Source organism: Crocuta crocuta, unplaced genomic scaffold, assembly GCF_008692635.1.
Source record: "Crocuta crocuta isolate KB4526 unplaced genomic scaffold, BGI_CrCroc_1.0 scaffold126, whole genome shotgun sequence".
NCBI lineage: Eukaryota > Metazoa > Chordata > Mammalia > Carnivora > Hyaenidae > Crocuta > Crocuta crocuta.
Window position 1 is genome coordinate 6,644,412 of NW_027531000.1, and position 14,232 is coordinate 6,658,643.

Consider the following 14,232-nt stretch of genomic DNA (forward strand, 5'->3'; position numbering starts at 1 on the left):
GGGGGGGGGGGGGCAAAGAACAAAGAGAAAGCAGAAGGGAAAACACAGCACAAGCATGCTCCTTGAGGAGGCTGAGGACTTGAAGGTTTATTGCTTGGTTTATTTCTTTTCACCCATACTGTAATCTGGTTCAACACACGTCAACGTATTTTCTTAATTCCGGGGCTCTCCAATACTTGAACAAGAAAAAAACAAAGACAAGGGCACCTGGGTACCTCAGTCAGTTAAACGTTTCACTCTTGGTATTGGCTTAGGTCATAATCTCATGGTTTATGGGACAGAGCCCCACATCAGGCTCTGTGCAGACAGCATGGGGCCTGCTTGGGATCCCCTCTCCCCTGTCCCTCTCTCTCTATTTCGCTCTCTGCCCTTCCCCCCACTCACATGCACGTGCTCTCTCTCAAATACAGCAAAAAAATAAACATTTAAAAAAAAAAAGAAAGATCTCATTAAAAAAGAAAAAAACAAACCTCCCCTTAAAGCTTTGTAAATATACAGAAATTTTAATTTCATAGAGAAGCCATTCAATTCCTGGCACTCCTGCCATTGATTTTACTCTATGATAATAATCTCTAACATTTACAACATGCTAGGGACTTTAAGTACATCATGTCATTCAGTCATCAAGACAACTCCATGAGGCGGGGCTCTGATTTCCGCAGCAACCCTGCACAGTTACAAGGTCACACAGCTAGCCTTGATGGAGCAAGGGGTTAAAGCCTGAGCCTCACCTTTAGCCTCTACCCCATCCTCACCCCAGACCTGGCATATTGCAAAAAAGTGCTTTCTGTACAACAACACAGAGCTCGAGTTCTTCTACCATAGATCACAAGTCCTTGCTATTTTTAAAGGTGATTTTTAGACTGAATCACCACACTAGCTCGGGAGACTACAACTGTTCTCTAAGCACCAGTAGGGACACATGTCATGGTGGGATGGAGATGAAGGGACAGGAGGGAGGGTGGTTTAAGGAAAGAACTAGCTTAATCTTACATTACAATTACACACCCAGAACTAACTCAAAGGCTGGCTCTCACAGAAAACAGGGCCTAGAACAAGCTACAACCGGTCAAAGTGGAGAAAGTCAGAATTTAAATCAAAGAAAGGTAAATCCTTTTCTTGATTTTAAGGGCAACTAGCTCACCCTTGTGGACAGAAAACTTAACTACACAACCACCGATTTCCACCTGCACCACCTCATCAAAATACTGCACTGAAATCGGGGAAACTGACTGAAACCAGCAGACAGCCTTGATGATTTCAGAGTCAGCAAACTTCCTAAGCAGATCTACATGGCACGTACAAGTACCACCTACACTGTGAGCAATCCTCTACCTGAAAATGTGTCAATGTGGGACGTCTCTGAAAGAGTCTTAAACTCAAATAAAATATAAAACCAAGGATTTGTTGCAAAGAAGGTAACAAGAGCCACTGTTTACAAATGAGGTTCTCTACGGCAGTAGTCAAGTACAAAAGATTATAGTTGTTTTCAATCTGGTAGAAATCACCTAAACTCTAACAAAACTGAACTACAAAAGTATTTACTACAATATTTATCTACTCTCTAAATATTTACTGAGAACTTATATAACAGGCACTATGCTAGCCAATGGAAAGACAGCAGACGACAGACTACCGCATTACTATGCAGAGAATCCAAGTACTGTTACGCAACAGACTTGTAGCAACTTCAGACTGAGTGGCCGAAGAACGTTACTGCGAAAAACTGTCAACAACCCAAATGTCGCAACAGTAATAAACAGCCCAAATGTCCACTGATCATGATACAAATATACAGCAGAACACCAGGCAGCCATTAAAGCTCAGGTAGAACCCTAGGTGCCTGACATGGAAGGGGTACAACATGTGCTACAGACTGGAGAAAGCCAGGAAAGAACAGAGTGTGAGTCTGTTTATAAATTTCCTAAAGCTAATATTCAGATTATGCACTGAAAATAACCCAAAAATGTTAACAGTGATTGCTGTTTTTTAATATAGAAACAAAAGCCAACTCAGTCTGATGGAAATCACGGGCATTCTATTCTTGATCTATCCAAAACTGTTATAATTCTAACATACAGACTTAACACCATGAAAAAAATGAGGAGGACATATCAAATTCACTCAAGAGACAAAGGGAATGAAAACAAGATCTTTTCCCACCACTGCTAATACTCAAATGCCCTTACCACAGAGGAATGTTTAATTTCAAGTGGATTATTCAACTATTAACAAATGTCCTGTGTGTTCACGTCCTTAAATTACTTAAAAAATAAGAATTTTTAAAAAGACCCCAATGATTAAACTATACTTCAAAAGACTGTTCCAAGACCAGTCTAATCACCAAGTAGCATTTTCCAGTCCAGGGTGAAGTCTCCATTTCCAAAATTAGCAAACCAAAAGAATCTCTTCCCTCCATAAGGGAATTACAATTGTGTGTTTAGGAAGAAGGAAGACAGGAAATAAATGAGCCTGATTTTGAGTTTCTTACCTAAAGCAGCAGGATTTTCTTGCTCCTGACTCTTTCCCAAAGAGGACATCATTTTTGAATGTATGTCAATCCACCAAGGATTATACTTCAAAACCTGTTCAACAGCCTCATCTTCAAAAAAGTCAGCTCTGGAAGGAAAACAGTGAACAAGCTTGTTACATAGAATTGAATTGAGCTGGTTTCCTTTTTTTTTTTTAATTTTATCTTAACTCCTCACATTTGTACCAGAGATTGTTAATTCAAAGTACAGATCAAGGAAATGAGCACTGTATTCACTTTCTATGTGGTCACTAATCGCCATAAAACGAAAGCTGGGATCAGACTAAAGGGGTATGTAACGTTTCTGCTCTCCTCAGAAACAAGGTGGAGAAAGGCCCAGTCCTCCCCTGAAGGCCCACCTCTGTCATGCACTGACGTGGGATGAGGCAAATCTGAACACACGAGGGAATAAAGCACTGAACTTGGGCTAGGTTTTTAAGTACCACCTGTTCTGATAAGGTTACGGTAAAGAATCTTTTAATTCCACCAAGCAAAGAAAAAAAAACACATATTCAATAGGAAATACAGAATACTGCACACCCACAGAAAGAGTACACATCAACACACACACACACACACACACACATTTATTAGCATGCACCCTTATACTTTCTACCAAGATGCAATTTCTCTTACTTAGCTCTGCTAGACCTAATAATCCCTTCACTTAAAACTACTGAAAAAGAACAAAGCAACTTTTGTAAAGGAAAGAAAATTAATTTTCCTGTACTTCACTTTCTGGGTTTTAACTTGCAAAATAACTGCTACCTTCAAAATATATTCCTGGAGAACATTTATTCAGAAATTCTACCATGCTACTTTCAAAGCTGAAAACTGGTATTTGTGGGAACAGAACAACAAAAAATAGAACTCATGGTGAAAAATCCATTTATATTTCAGTTAATTCCAAAGTCAAGGAATTGGCTGTTTTCATAGATTGACTTTCTGATAGTTTTATGACCAGAAGTATTTTTTCTTTCAACTGAGATACTGAAATCTTTCTAAAAATAGAGGTATCACAGATAACTTACCGAATCTTCATACATGCCAAGTACTGCACTAAATGGTTTTCACCCATTACTTTCTTGACACCATCTCCATGAGCAGGAGGTACGACTGATACTCCCATTTCACATGGGTGGAAACTGAGGGTCAGAAAATTTGTCTTATCATGGTCAAGGTGAAAGAACCATTAAGAAGTGTGGCCAGGATCTGGAGCCAATTCAGTCTTACTCCAGAATCCAAGCCATTAACCAATATAAACATCCCATTTCTATGCCTGAGGAAATAAAAGTACATACTCGACAAAATTCAATAGTAATGATCTTGAAATAGTAATTCTCAACATGAATTTTTGTCAGGTGCATGAGAGATATTTCAAAAAGGTAAGTACTACGAATAAAAAGCTAAAATGCTTTAAAAAGCTCAACAGAAGTACTGACTCTGCCCTGTGCCAACTCCAATGTGGGCACTGGGGTTACACGGCTGACAAGAGACATGTGGTCCTTACAGAACTTACAGTGTCATGGGAGGGCCCGGCAGGCACAATACAAGTGCTACGTAACTACTATGACCTTACATTACTAGCATGTATGGCAAAGTCAAACAGGGAAGATCCCTGGAGGGAAGACTATCTAAGCCAACAGCTGAATGACAATTAACAGTTAACTAGACTAAGAGGGGGAGGAGAGAGTATTCTGGGCTAAAAGAATAGTTAGCAAAGGCCAGGAACCAAGAGGGCACATTTAAGGAATGGGGTGGGGGGAGCTGAGGATAGCTGAAAATAATACGCTGCAGTGACAAAAACACCGTAAGCCATGTCAAAAGCTCTACTGGATTTTTATCACTAAAAACAACTGGACACTTAAAAGCTTTTACACATGGGTGTGACATCAGTGTGCTTTGGCCCAATACTCTCACTGCAGTCTGGAAAATGGCCTAAAAGAGCAAGCCCCAGGGCACAGAATCATGGAGGCCTGGAAGGGGGCAGTAGCCGTGGACAGGGAGCAAAGGGTTTGGATCCGAGCAACAGTCAGAGGCTAGAATCCTTAGGATGCAGACGTAAAAATGACCCAGGCGTCAAGGTCTATGCCCAGCATTCCAGTCGAGACAGTGCAGTGGACAAGAGTGCCCTCTGATGAGACAGGAACACAGGGACACTAAACAGACAGGGCTGGAGAAATCATGACTTCTGCTTGGGACAGGCCGAGTCTGAGACACCCTTGTAGGACATACAGAGTCCAGTGCCACAGGCACTTAGCCACACAAAGCTGATGCTCAGGAGAGACACGTGGAGTCATGAGCATTTAGACAGTGACTGAAGCAAAGGGAGAACACAGAACCATCCAGTGAGAGCTTGGAGAATGGGACAAAATTTTGGACTCCAGATACTGGAGAGCTGACAACATTTAAGGCAAGAGTTGAAGAGCCCATCTGAAAAGATGCTGGATCTCCCTAGAAGTGATGCAGGGGGGAGGGAACAGTACTTTGTAAAATCTCTTTACCACCTCCATGCCCTCTCTACAAAAATTTCAAAATGTTTAAATGACTCTTTGAATAAAATCTCATGAATACAGTCCCAATAGTTGAAAACGTGTAGATTTATACTTTATACTGTCCATGGTGTAAGAGTTTCGTGAACAAGATCTGAAGTTGACTAGTGTTCTACTTTCCAAAATGACTTTATTTTTTCATTTATTGACCGAGCCATTTATTGAGTGCCCCATGAAAAAGTAGCCGCAGAGAAATGAAGATTAGGGCTCCATATGGGACCGGGTACAAACAGAGAATGTTACAGAACTGAGCTGATCTGTAACCTGGAAGCTCCCAGGAGGGCTTCCCCTGCCAGTCTGGGAGGTAGGGAACCAGGGACGACAGTGGAGCTCAGTCTAGAAAGAGAAGTAAAAGCTATCCAAGCTAGGTGGGGCAAGAGAGAAAAAGAGCTGAAACAGGAATATCGTGAATAAAAAGTGTGCAAGAAGCAATGTGGTACAGGTGGAGACATAGCTAATATCCATTATCACCGCAGTGCGAAATGTGGACAGGGAGAGGCAAAAGAGAAGCCCCAGAGGTAAGCGCAGTCCAGATCACAGAGAACTTTCTTCGCCGTGCTAAGGAGGCAGAAGTTTATACTTTAAGTGATGGAGAACCCAGTTAAGATGTAAAGCAGATGTTCATTTACAGCACTTAACACATGGCAGTCGTGGCTCTGTGGCTGATGGATTTGCAGCAGTCCAGGCTGGAGGTGGAGATACCAAACACGAAGTCATGACACTGCTGCACTAAGCCAGACACACAGGAGGGCCAGCAAGAGACTGAGTGAAGGAAACAGTAAAGAGATAAATGGTACCACTTTTGGATGGATTAGAAGTGTGGGGTAAGAAAGGAGTAGAAGATAAATCCCAGGTTTCTACCCTGAGTGACTGGGGTGAAAAATGGTACACTCCACCAAACAGAAAATTCAGGAAGACTTTAAAGGTAAAAATGTTGAGTTCCATTTTGGACACGTCATTGAGGAGTCAGCGAAAACCCAGTTGCTCTCCAAACCCTTAACAACATAACTTTTCTGCAGAGCACTTACCACAAATCCAAGTACCATCTCCTTCCCCACTAGAAAGTAAGCAGTGACCTTGTGGTATTCATGCAAATCCTGGGTATGTGTGACACTGCCTGGCAAGCAGTTCATTCAAACCACTATTTTTTGAACAAATCAGTGTATATGTGAAAGAATAAATAGATGATATTTCACTCTAACACTTTTCTCCTCAGCTTGCCATTCTGAATAAAGAGCCATGCTGGAAGCACGTGGTCCTCTCCCCAGCCTCCTCATTACCACTTCTGGCCTTGACATTCCTCAATCAATCCAAAAGCCGGATGAGTAGACCAAACTCCTTAACAAATTTACAGCACTGAAAAGTTCCAATTTAAAATGGCACCCCAAATGCTACTGATCACTTTTTTACACCTCTTCTTATCTCACAGATATTTAGAAAGCTAACTGAATTCTTCCATTTTCTCCCAAAGAAGGACACAGGCAGATTTCATGAACTCAATTCAAGTAAAAGATGTGCCGACAATTTAAAAAAGAAAAAACAATTTGCAGGGGGAAGGAAAGAAAAACCACTCTCAGCAAGAGAAATATGAAAACTTGGCAATAGCAGGCAAAACAGGAAGGCCTGTTACAGAATGTCTCAAGATGCCTTCCACAAACTGTAGTGTAAAAATAATATCCAAAAGGAGTTACAAATAGCAAAAAATAGATCATCAAAAACACTACATGTTTAGGGATCATCTGCTATATGCCCAATATTTTGCTGGCCTGCAAAACACACAGCAGAGAAAACCAGCACAGAATGGCGTCTAGATTTTACAACAAAAGATCTAAAAACTAATAATTATCCTAAGTCATTTATATGTGCCTTTGAAAGGCATGGATTTTTCTATATAATGGATTTACCTCATTGTGTTCTGCCTTAGGATGGAATTAAAATTAGTTTTCCTTAAGCTCCCAAAATACCAGACACCATGAGGAGACATCATGACCAGTAAGGAAAAGTCAAACAACTTGAAAGTCTCATATACTACACACTGACACATATTATGTATTATGCATGTACATTACACTTATGTACATAAATGTGTAACATAATACATGCAATATATTATCTGCACAATAGGTAAAAGTTGAAGCATATCTTTTCCTCCACTGTATTAACCATTAAGAACAATTTAAAAAGCATTGTGCTAAAAAATTTTTTTTAGTTGAAAATTTAAAAGAATTTTACTTGAACTTCACTTAACATTAACACATCTGGGTGAGTCAGTCAGTAGGTATGAATAATGGGTAAGAAATAACACAAAAATTACAATTACCCCAAGTCTTACTGTTACCAGAGAAGTTACAAAGAACCTTTACATCATGGCTCCCACTCTCTGACCTGCCCATGGCTAAATTTAAACCACTCTTGTAAGAAGTCTTCCTTAAAAAATGGAAAGAACAGGGGCGCCTGGGTGGCTTAGTCGGTTAAGCATCCGACTTTCACTTAGGTCATGATCTCGCGGTTCGTGGGTTCCAGCCCCGCGTCGGGCTCTGTGCTGACTGCCAGCTCGGAGCCTGGAGCCTGTTTCAGTCTGTGACTCCCTCTCTCTCTGACCCTCCCCTGCTCACGCTGTCTCTCCCTCTCTCTCTCTCCTAGAAATAAATAAAACATTTAAAAAAAAAAAATGGAAAGAACAGTTCGTGCATACTATTAAATAAAATGAGCTTCTGGATAAAGAAACACAGAAGACGGAGAAAAATAAGAACTGCATATAATATCACACTGCTAACCATAAATTCCAATCTCCTAATTCTCTCAGGCCATGTAGTTATTCTTCCAGTTTTAGAAGAGAAGAAATAGGCAGATCTTCTAATTAAGCTCCCTCCCACTTGAAATTTTAGTCCTGTAAAGCTCATTCTGTTTTCATGCTGGCCCGAGAAATTTGCTGACAATGAAATTTCCCACTTTAAATATTCAGCATGATTTTAAATAGGTTTCTTCAAATTACTCTTCAGTGGACCTTTAAAGCCACAATTGGAGAGATAAAGGTAATTAGAAATGGCAATGTAAATGGAGCTGAATCTCTCAGATGTCCTCCAAAATATAACATACCCTGCTCTTACCCGGGTCCCCCTAGGATGTTGAATAGTTCTGACCATTTATCACCACACATCACTCAACGCATTTGAACATCACAAGATAGATTTCTGCCATTCCAATTAGTCTCCCACTGTGTCACAGGAGATAGAATGTTAATCACAAGAGCAACAGCAGTTAAACTGAAATAGCGCACATGAAAAGGAAATACAAAATGACAAATGGAAAGACTCTTTTCAAGTCCTGACCGAGCCATTTAGTGGTGGTATGACCTTGGGCAAGTCCCTTAACCTTCTTTCCCCAACTGTTGTGAAAATGGATTTAAATTATCACTTGAGAGCACCTGATAAGCTGAAAGCACTATACAAATAGAAGGGAATATGATGATTATAGCTGCATATATAACGGCTGAGAAACTGTTGGCCCAGAGCTTGGGAAGAATAATAATTGAGGCCTACATCAACATACGACTCACGTCCCAAGAGAGCCAAGCACCCATAGAGGCCAGGTGACAATCCCTGATGTGGAAGAAGTATTGCTTTTGTGGCCAGTGAGAGACATCACAATGTGTCAGGTGATTATTGATTATTCACCTATACATTAACCAGCTAAGTCTGTTAGGCAAATACAAGCCTGAAAGAGACACGTTATGGCAAAAGACAAGGCAGATGGGAAATACAGCAAAACTTAAAATTCTATTTTATTTATACCCTACCACAATGAATAGTTATTTGTTAATCAGACTCAGATCTTCAATTACAGGTGCCTGGAGATGAAGTGTTGGTAAAACCCTGGATTAGCCAAGAAATGCAGTAAATGAAGATTCAAATTCTTAAAAAAACGGAAACATCTTTTCATTTACATAGACCATTAATTACAAGAAAAAGTCTACTGAAAAGAACTATAAATATTCTCACGAATGCAGTATTCTACTTTTAAGCACAGCGAGGAAAAACTTACACAAGTATGTGAAGAGTTCCCCGACGCTGGAGTGATCTACCAAGATGCACTTCTTAGAAAGATCGCAGAGGCCTAATCCTTGGTTGGTTAATTCACAAGTCACTGAGCCATCACTAATTTCTAGAATCCCAAAACCACAGGCCTAGCATACTTAAAAAGACACTCCAAAAAATTTCAAATCAATGTCAGATCAATTATTAAACACTCAAAAAACTCACTACTCACAGATAATGATCAGGATCAAACTTGGCCAGCTCAGCAGCCAGGCGTTTCTGTCTTCGTTCAACAGCAGGAGTGCAATCCGGATCCTTAATATCAATAACGTCACTCAATTCATCCTATGAACACCCAGGAAAGAAAGAATAATTGCCATCTCCTATTCTGTCAGTGAAAAAGCTCATTTCGCACAAAAGGCCTAAACAAAGGAAAAATCTCATCAGCAGGCCACAATACAACCTGTGACATTTAGACTAAAATCCAGCAAATGTTTGTTGACACCTACTACTTCCCTGTTGGAAGCTTTCACGTAAGTTTTCTCATTTAATTTTTACAACAAAGTGATCAATATGTACCAGAGCCATAAACATTCATCATTAATTTTTTTAATGTATATTTAATTTTGAGAGAGAGAGAGAGAAACACAGCATGAGCAGGGGAGGGGCAGAGAGAGCGGGAGACACAGAATCCAAAGCAGGCTCCAGGCTCTGAGCTTTCAGCACAGAGCCCGATGTGGGGCTCGAATCCACACACCATGAAATCACAAACTGAGCCGAAGTCGTGAAGCCACCAAGGCGCCCCTAAACATTCATCATTTAAAAAAAAACAAAAAACAAAAAACCAACAACATCAACAAATAAACCCCTGCAAGCAACAGGAACAATCAATTCTTCATCTCTTCCCCGTTTACTCCTAGAGATTTTAAAGTTATTAATAGCATATTTAAGTACATTTCTAGACTGTAAGATAGAGATGCTCCTACCACATCACTAGGAAACCGAAACTTAGATTTCTGTGTGCCCCTAAATCTCTGCATGACTAGAAATCCACTAGATCCAGTCAGCCAATCTCCAGAGGCCAAGCCGACCCTGGGCGCTAGCTATGCTTACTTCCTGGTTCCCTTTCACCCCAAACACGGTTGACTGTGTGGCCTCAGCCAAGTGGTTATTTCCTATCTTTCTCCTCCTTATTCTTTATCCTATAAAAACTTTCTGCCTTTTGCCCCATTTTTGCAAGATCATTCACTTCCTGAAGCATTAAAAAGTCTGTCTGTATCACTGAAAACTGTCTTCTTTAATCACTTTCTAACAAGCCAAATGGTTTGAATATCAATGGTTTGAACATCTACACAGAGACTTTCCTTTTATTTCTTCCCAAGAACTAACTCAGCTGGTCTCAAATAAGGATTTCCAAATAAAACTTACATATAAAACTGTGTGCGTTCTACTTTATGAGCAGATTTAAGAATTTTTAAGGGCAATTTTGATGTATATGACTTTCTACCTGCAAATTTAAAAATCGAATCCTAAGTGATTCTCAGTTTTACTGCAAAAGTCTTCACTGATGTGTATGCACTGATACAGGGCATGTTTCCTACATCAAATCCTATAGAAAACAGGTAGAGTAGGAAAACTGTCTAGGATACCATACAGTCTTTTTTATTATTATTAGAATTATGAAGCCAACAAACCTCATACAGTGCAAAAATATTCCAAAAGGTACACCTTTTTTTTCTTTCTTCAACCTCCCCATTCCAATTACTGAGCACGAAAGAGAAGTAGAGAAACTGAAAGAACCATAAAGAATATTAACTAAACAGAAATCCAGGGAAAGAACTTGAGAGGGTCCATGGAGGCAAACTGAAAACAGAGTGGTAAATGGAATGGCAGGTTAGTGCCGAATAATCGGGCTTACAGTCGAGAGCTGTGATGCAAACTCAACAAGGCAATGCGCTAATAATAAGCTAAAGGAGCCAAGGAGACACTAGGATAAACACTCCCCATGCTATCAAAAGTTTTGCGTTAAAAAAATAAATTCTCTCATCCCTGTCACGATCCACTTAGCTCAAGTAATAACAACACTGAATCTAACTAAGCATATTCTAATACAATGAAAGGGCCCAGAAAACTTTTTGGAAGTCACATCCAGAACATGTTAATGCTTCTAACTCCAAACATTCCAGGCAAACAGCAGATTCTTGGCTGTCCCCAAGTAAAATACGGCATTCCAAAAGTTCCCTTAAAATTCACTTTTGGGAGATTAAGAATATATTTTCCTACAGAAATCCTATTATAACTCCTATTTATGTGCTCATGGTAACCCACAAGTTTATTTCATTTATAATAAACTTGAAATAGAGTACTCTCCATACAAAGGGTGTACAGCCCCTGGCAATGCTTCCATGAGAAAATGCTTTCGGAGTTCCATTTGAATCCACCAGAAACATCCCTTCCGCAAGCAGGACAATCTGGACGCTTTCCCTCTTCCTCATCTGCCTGAAATGAACTCCTCCAGGCAAACAGCTGGAAAAGGTGCTGCCCTTAGGGCTTGGGAGGAGAGGTCAAGTTATACTGGGCCCAGTGGACTCACCTCTGCTTAATGACTACCATGAGAGCCGTTTCCTGCCCATGGACCCCAAGTCCTTCTCCCCAGCACCCAAGTCACCCACTTGCTTTCCTCCTAGCCCCAAGGAGTTCCCTGCACGTACACACATAGACATACACACACACTCACTCACTTTTGAAAGCAGCCCAGTGAAGCAGAAAAGCTGTGAATTTATAGTCAGACAAAACCGAAATAAAAACCCAGCTCCAGGGGCGCCTGGGTGGCTCAGTCGGTTAAGCGTGCGACTTCGGCTCAGGTCATGCTCTTGCAGTTCGTCAGTTCAAGCCCTGCATCAGGATCAGAGCCTGAAGCCTGCTTTGGATTCTGTGTCTCCCTCTTTCTCTGCCCCTCCCTCACTCACACTCTGTTTCTCTCGCTCTCAAAATTAAAAATAAACATTAAAAAATTAAAAAACAAAAAACAAAAAAGCCTCAGCTCCAGTCTCACTGGGCAACTCCCTGAATCTTAGCCTCCTTTCTGTGAACAAGTCTGGGGACACCTCCATCGAGAGGCTGGGAACTAGTCCTCTTGCTGTAACAAATCCCTACAAACTTAATGCCTTAACACAACACAGACAGATTCTCAAGTCCAGAGTCAGAATCACTTGGCAAAAATGAAGGGAAGGCAGGGCTGGTTCCTTCTCCAGGTTCTAGGGGAGAATCGGGTGCTTAGCCTCTGCCATCTTGGAGGGTAACTTCCTTATTTCTTGGCTGGTGCATTCAAACAAATGTCCCATGAAAATGCCCTTCCTCCCTCAGCTTGCATCATCATGTGGACTTCTCTCTTTTCACTTTGACTGTCTTACCTCCTTCTCATAAGGACCCTGTGATTTACATAGGGCCCACCTTGATAATGCCTGATAACCTACCCATCACAAGATCCTTACCTTAATCATATGTACGAAGTCCCTTCAGCCACATAATGCAACATGTTCACATGTTGTAGAGACTGACACACAGACATGTCAGGGAGCAGGGAGGGAAGGAGCATCGTTCTGTCTACCACAGGCTCTTATGAGGATTAAACGAAATAATACGAGTAAAGCGTCAAGCACAAGCCTTACTACATTCAATAAGTAGCTTCCTTTCTCAGTGTCTCCCTATTCCATGCTGTTCCCTGTACTCACTGGCCAACTTCCTACCAAGAATACCTGTCCTTCCCCTTCCACGTCCTCACTTGCCTGTAGCAATAAAAAGAGGAAAAATAGGGATTAAAATGTGGTGCTTCATTACTTCACCTGAACCAGACAGAAGGTCACATACAGGGTATAATCTGGGAGGTTCTAGGTAACTCTACATGTCAGAGAGTAAATGGACTAAGGGGACCATAGGCATTCCAAAATGCTGACGGCACTGAGGATAAACCCAGGCTTTCCCCACAGCCCCGGACAATCCGGTCCCCGTCTGCACTTCACCCCAGCACCCACCTTCCGCTTCTGGCTCAAATCCCCCAAGTCACATACCAGACTTCCTTCCCTTTCTGGAACCCTGAGACTCTGCATTTATAATACATTTCTCACCAGTCAAGACTCAGTGCAAATGTCACTCCTCAAAGGGGCCTTCTCTGGGTATCCTCAGCAAAGTAGTACTGCACAGTGTCCCACACTACCCCACCCGTTCCTTCACTTGTCACTATCTGAAATTCTCTTGTTTATTTCTTGTTTACAGGATTACTGAGCAGCTCCCCACTAGAAGATTCCATGAGGACAGGAGCCCGGTCAATCTTCTTCCTCAGTGTATCCCCAGCACTGTTCCTGGCCTTCAGCATTAAATCATTCACTCAACAAATACTGTACAAGGGCCTGCTCGGGGTGCTAGAGACCCAGAAATAAATACACAGACCAGCTTGCTGCTCTCATGAGAGTAAGAATTAGTAAGAAAGCAGCTACCTTCCCCTCCTCCTTCCTTCCCCCCTTGCTCCCAGACGTAGGGCCTCCACATGGAGTTATGCAGCCCATACCCCAAAGAACTTGACCATCCCCAGCAGTACCAGCCCCTCCAAGCTCGTCCTGTACACAGTCACACACAGTGGCCCTGCCCAAACTGCACTCTCCGGAGGACAAGAAAGAAACAAAGCCAAGTTAGCCTGGGGTAGGGAAATCCACACCGGGCGTCCACGGACCAAAGGCAGAAAGATAAGAAGATGGGAAATGTTCAGCCAGGGCAGAACAGAAGTGATGCTCTCTTGCTTTTTTAAAGCATCGCTATGGCCACCGTCACTGGAACCATTTAGAGACGGGCACTGCCAAGAAAAGGTCACGCAGAATTTACATGAGGCTCATGCGAAACGTTGGCAGAGCTACAGCAGAGACCCTCCAGGAAGGCAACGAACTGTGGGCACATCTGGCCGGCAGGTCTCCTGGAGAGAACAGCCTCGGGTCCCTGGGGCAGCTGCGGGACAGGAAGGGCCGGCATGCCAGCGTCCTGTGGTGGCCCCGCCAGCGGTCCCCGGAGCTGGCTGGGCTGACGCCCGGGGACGCCGGGACTGTTGTCCTGGCAGACCCCC

General features: G+C 42.0%; 1 protein-coding gene across 2 annotated transcripts in view; it reads right to left on the minus strand.

Moving 5' to 3' along the window:
• The window catches only part of SHQ1 (SHQ1, H/ACA ribonucleoprotein assembly factor), a 101,174-nt gene that overhangs the window by 73,598 nt on the left and 13,344 nt on the right, over window positions 1-14,232 (minus strand). For both annotated transcript variants that reach the window (XM_077770641.1, XM_077770640.1), the window contains exons 5-6: window positions 9,352-9,464; window positions 2,492-2,619 (exon numbers count right to left, since the gene is read on the minus strand). In XM_077770641.1, coding sequence (XP_077626767.1) covers window positions 2,492-2,619; window positions 9,352-9,464 — 241 coding nt within the window. The remainder of the gene's footprint in view (window positions 1-2,491; window positions 2,620-9,351; window positions 9,465-14,232) is intronic.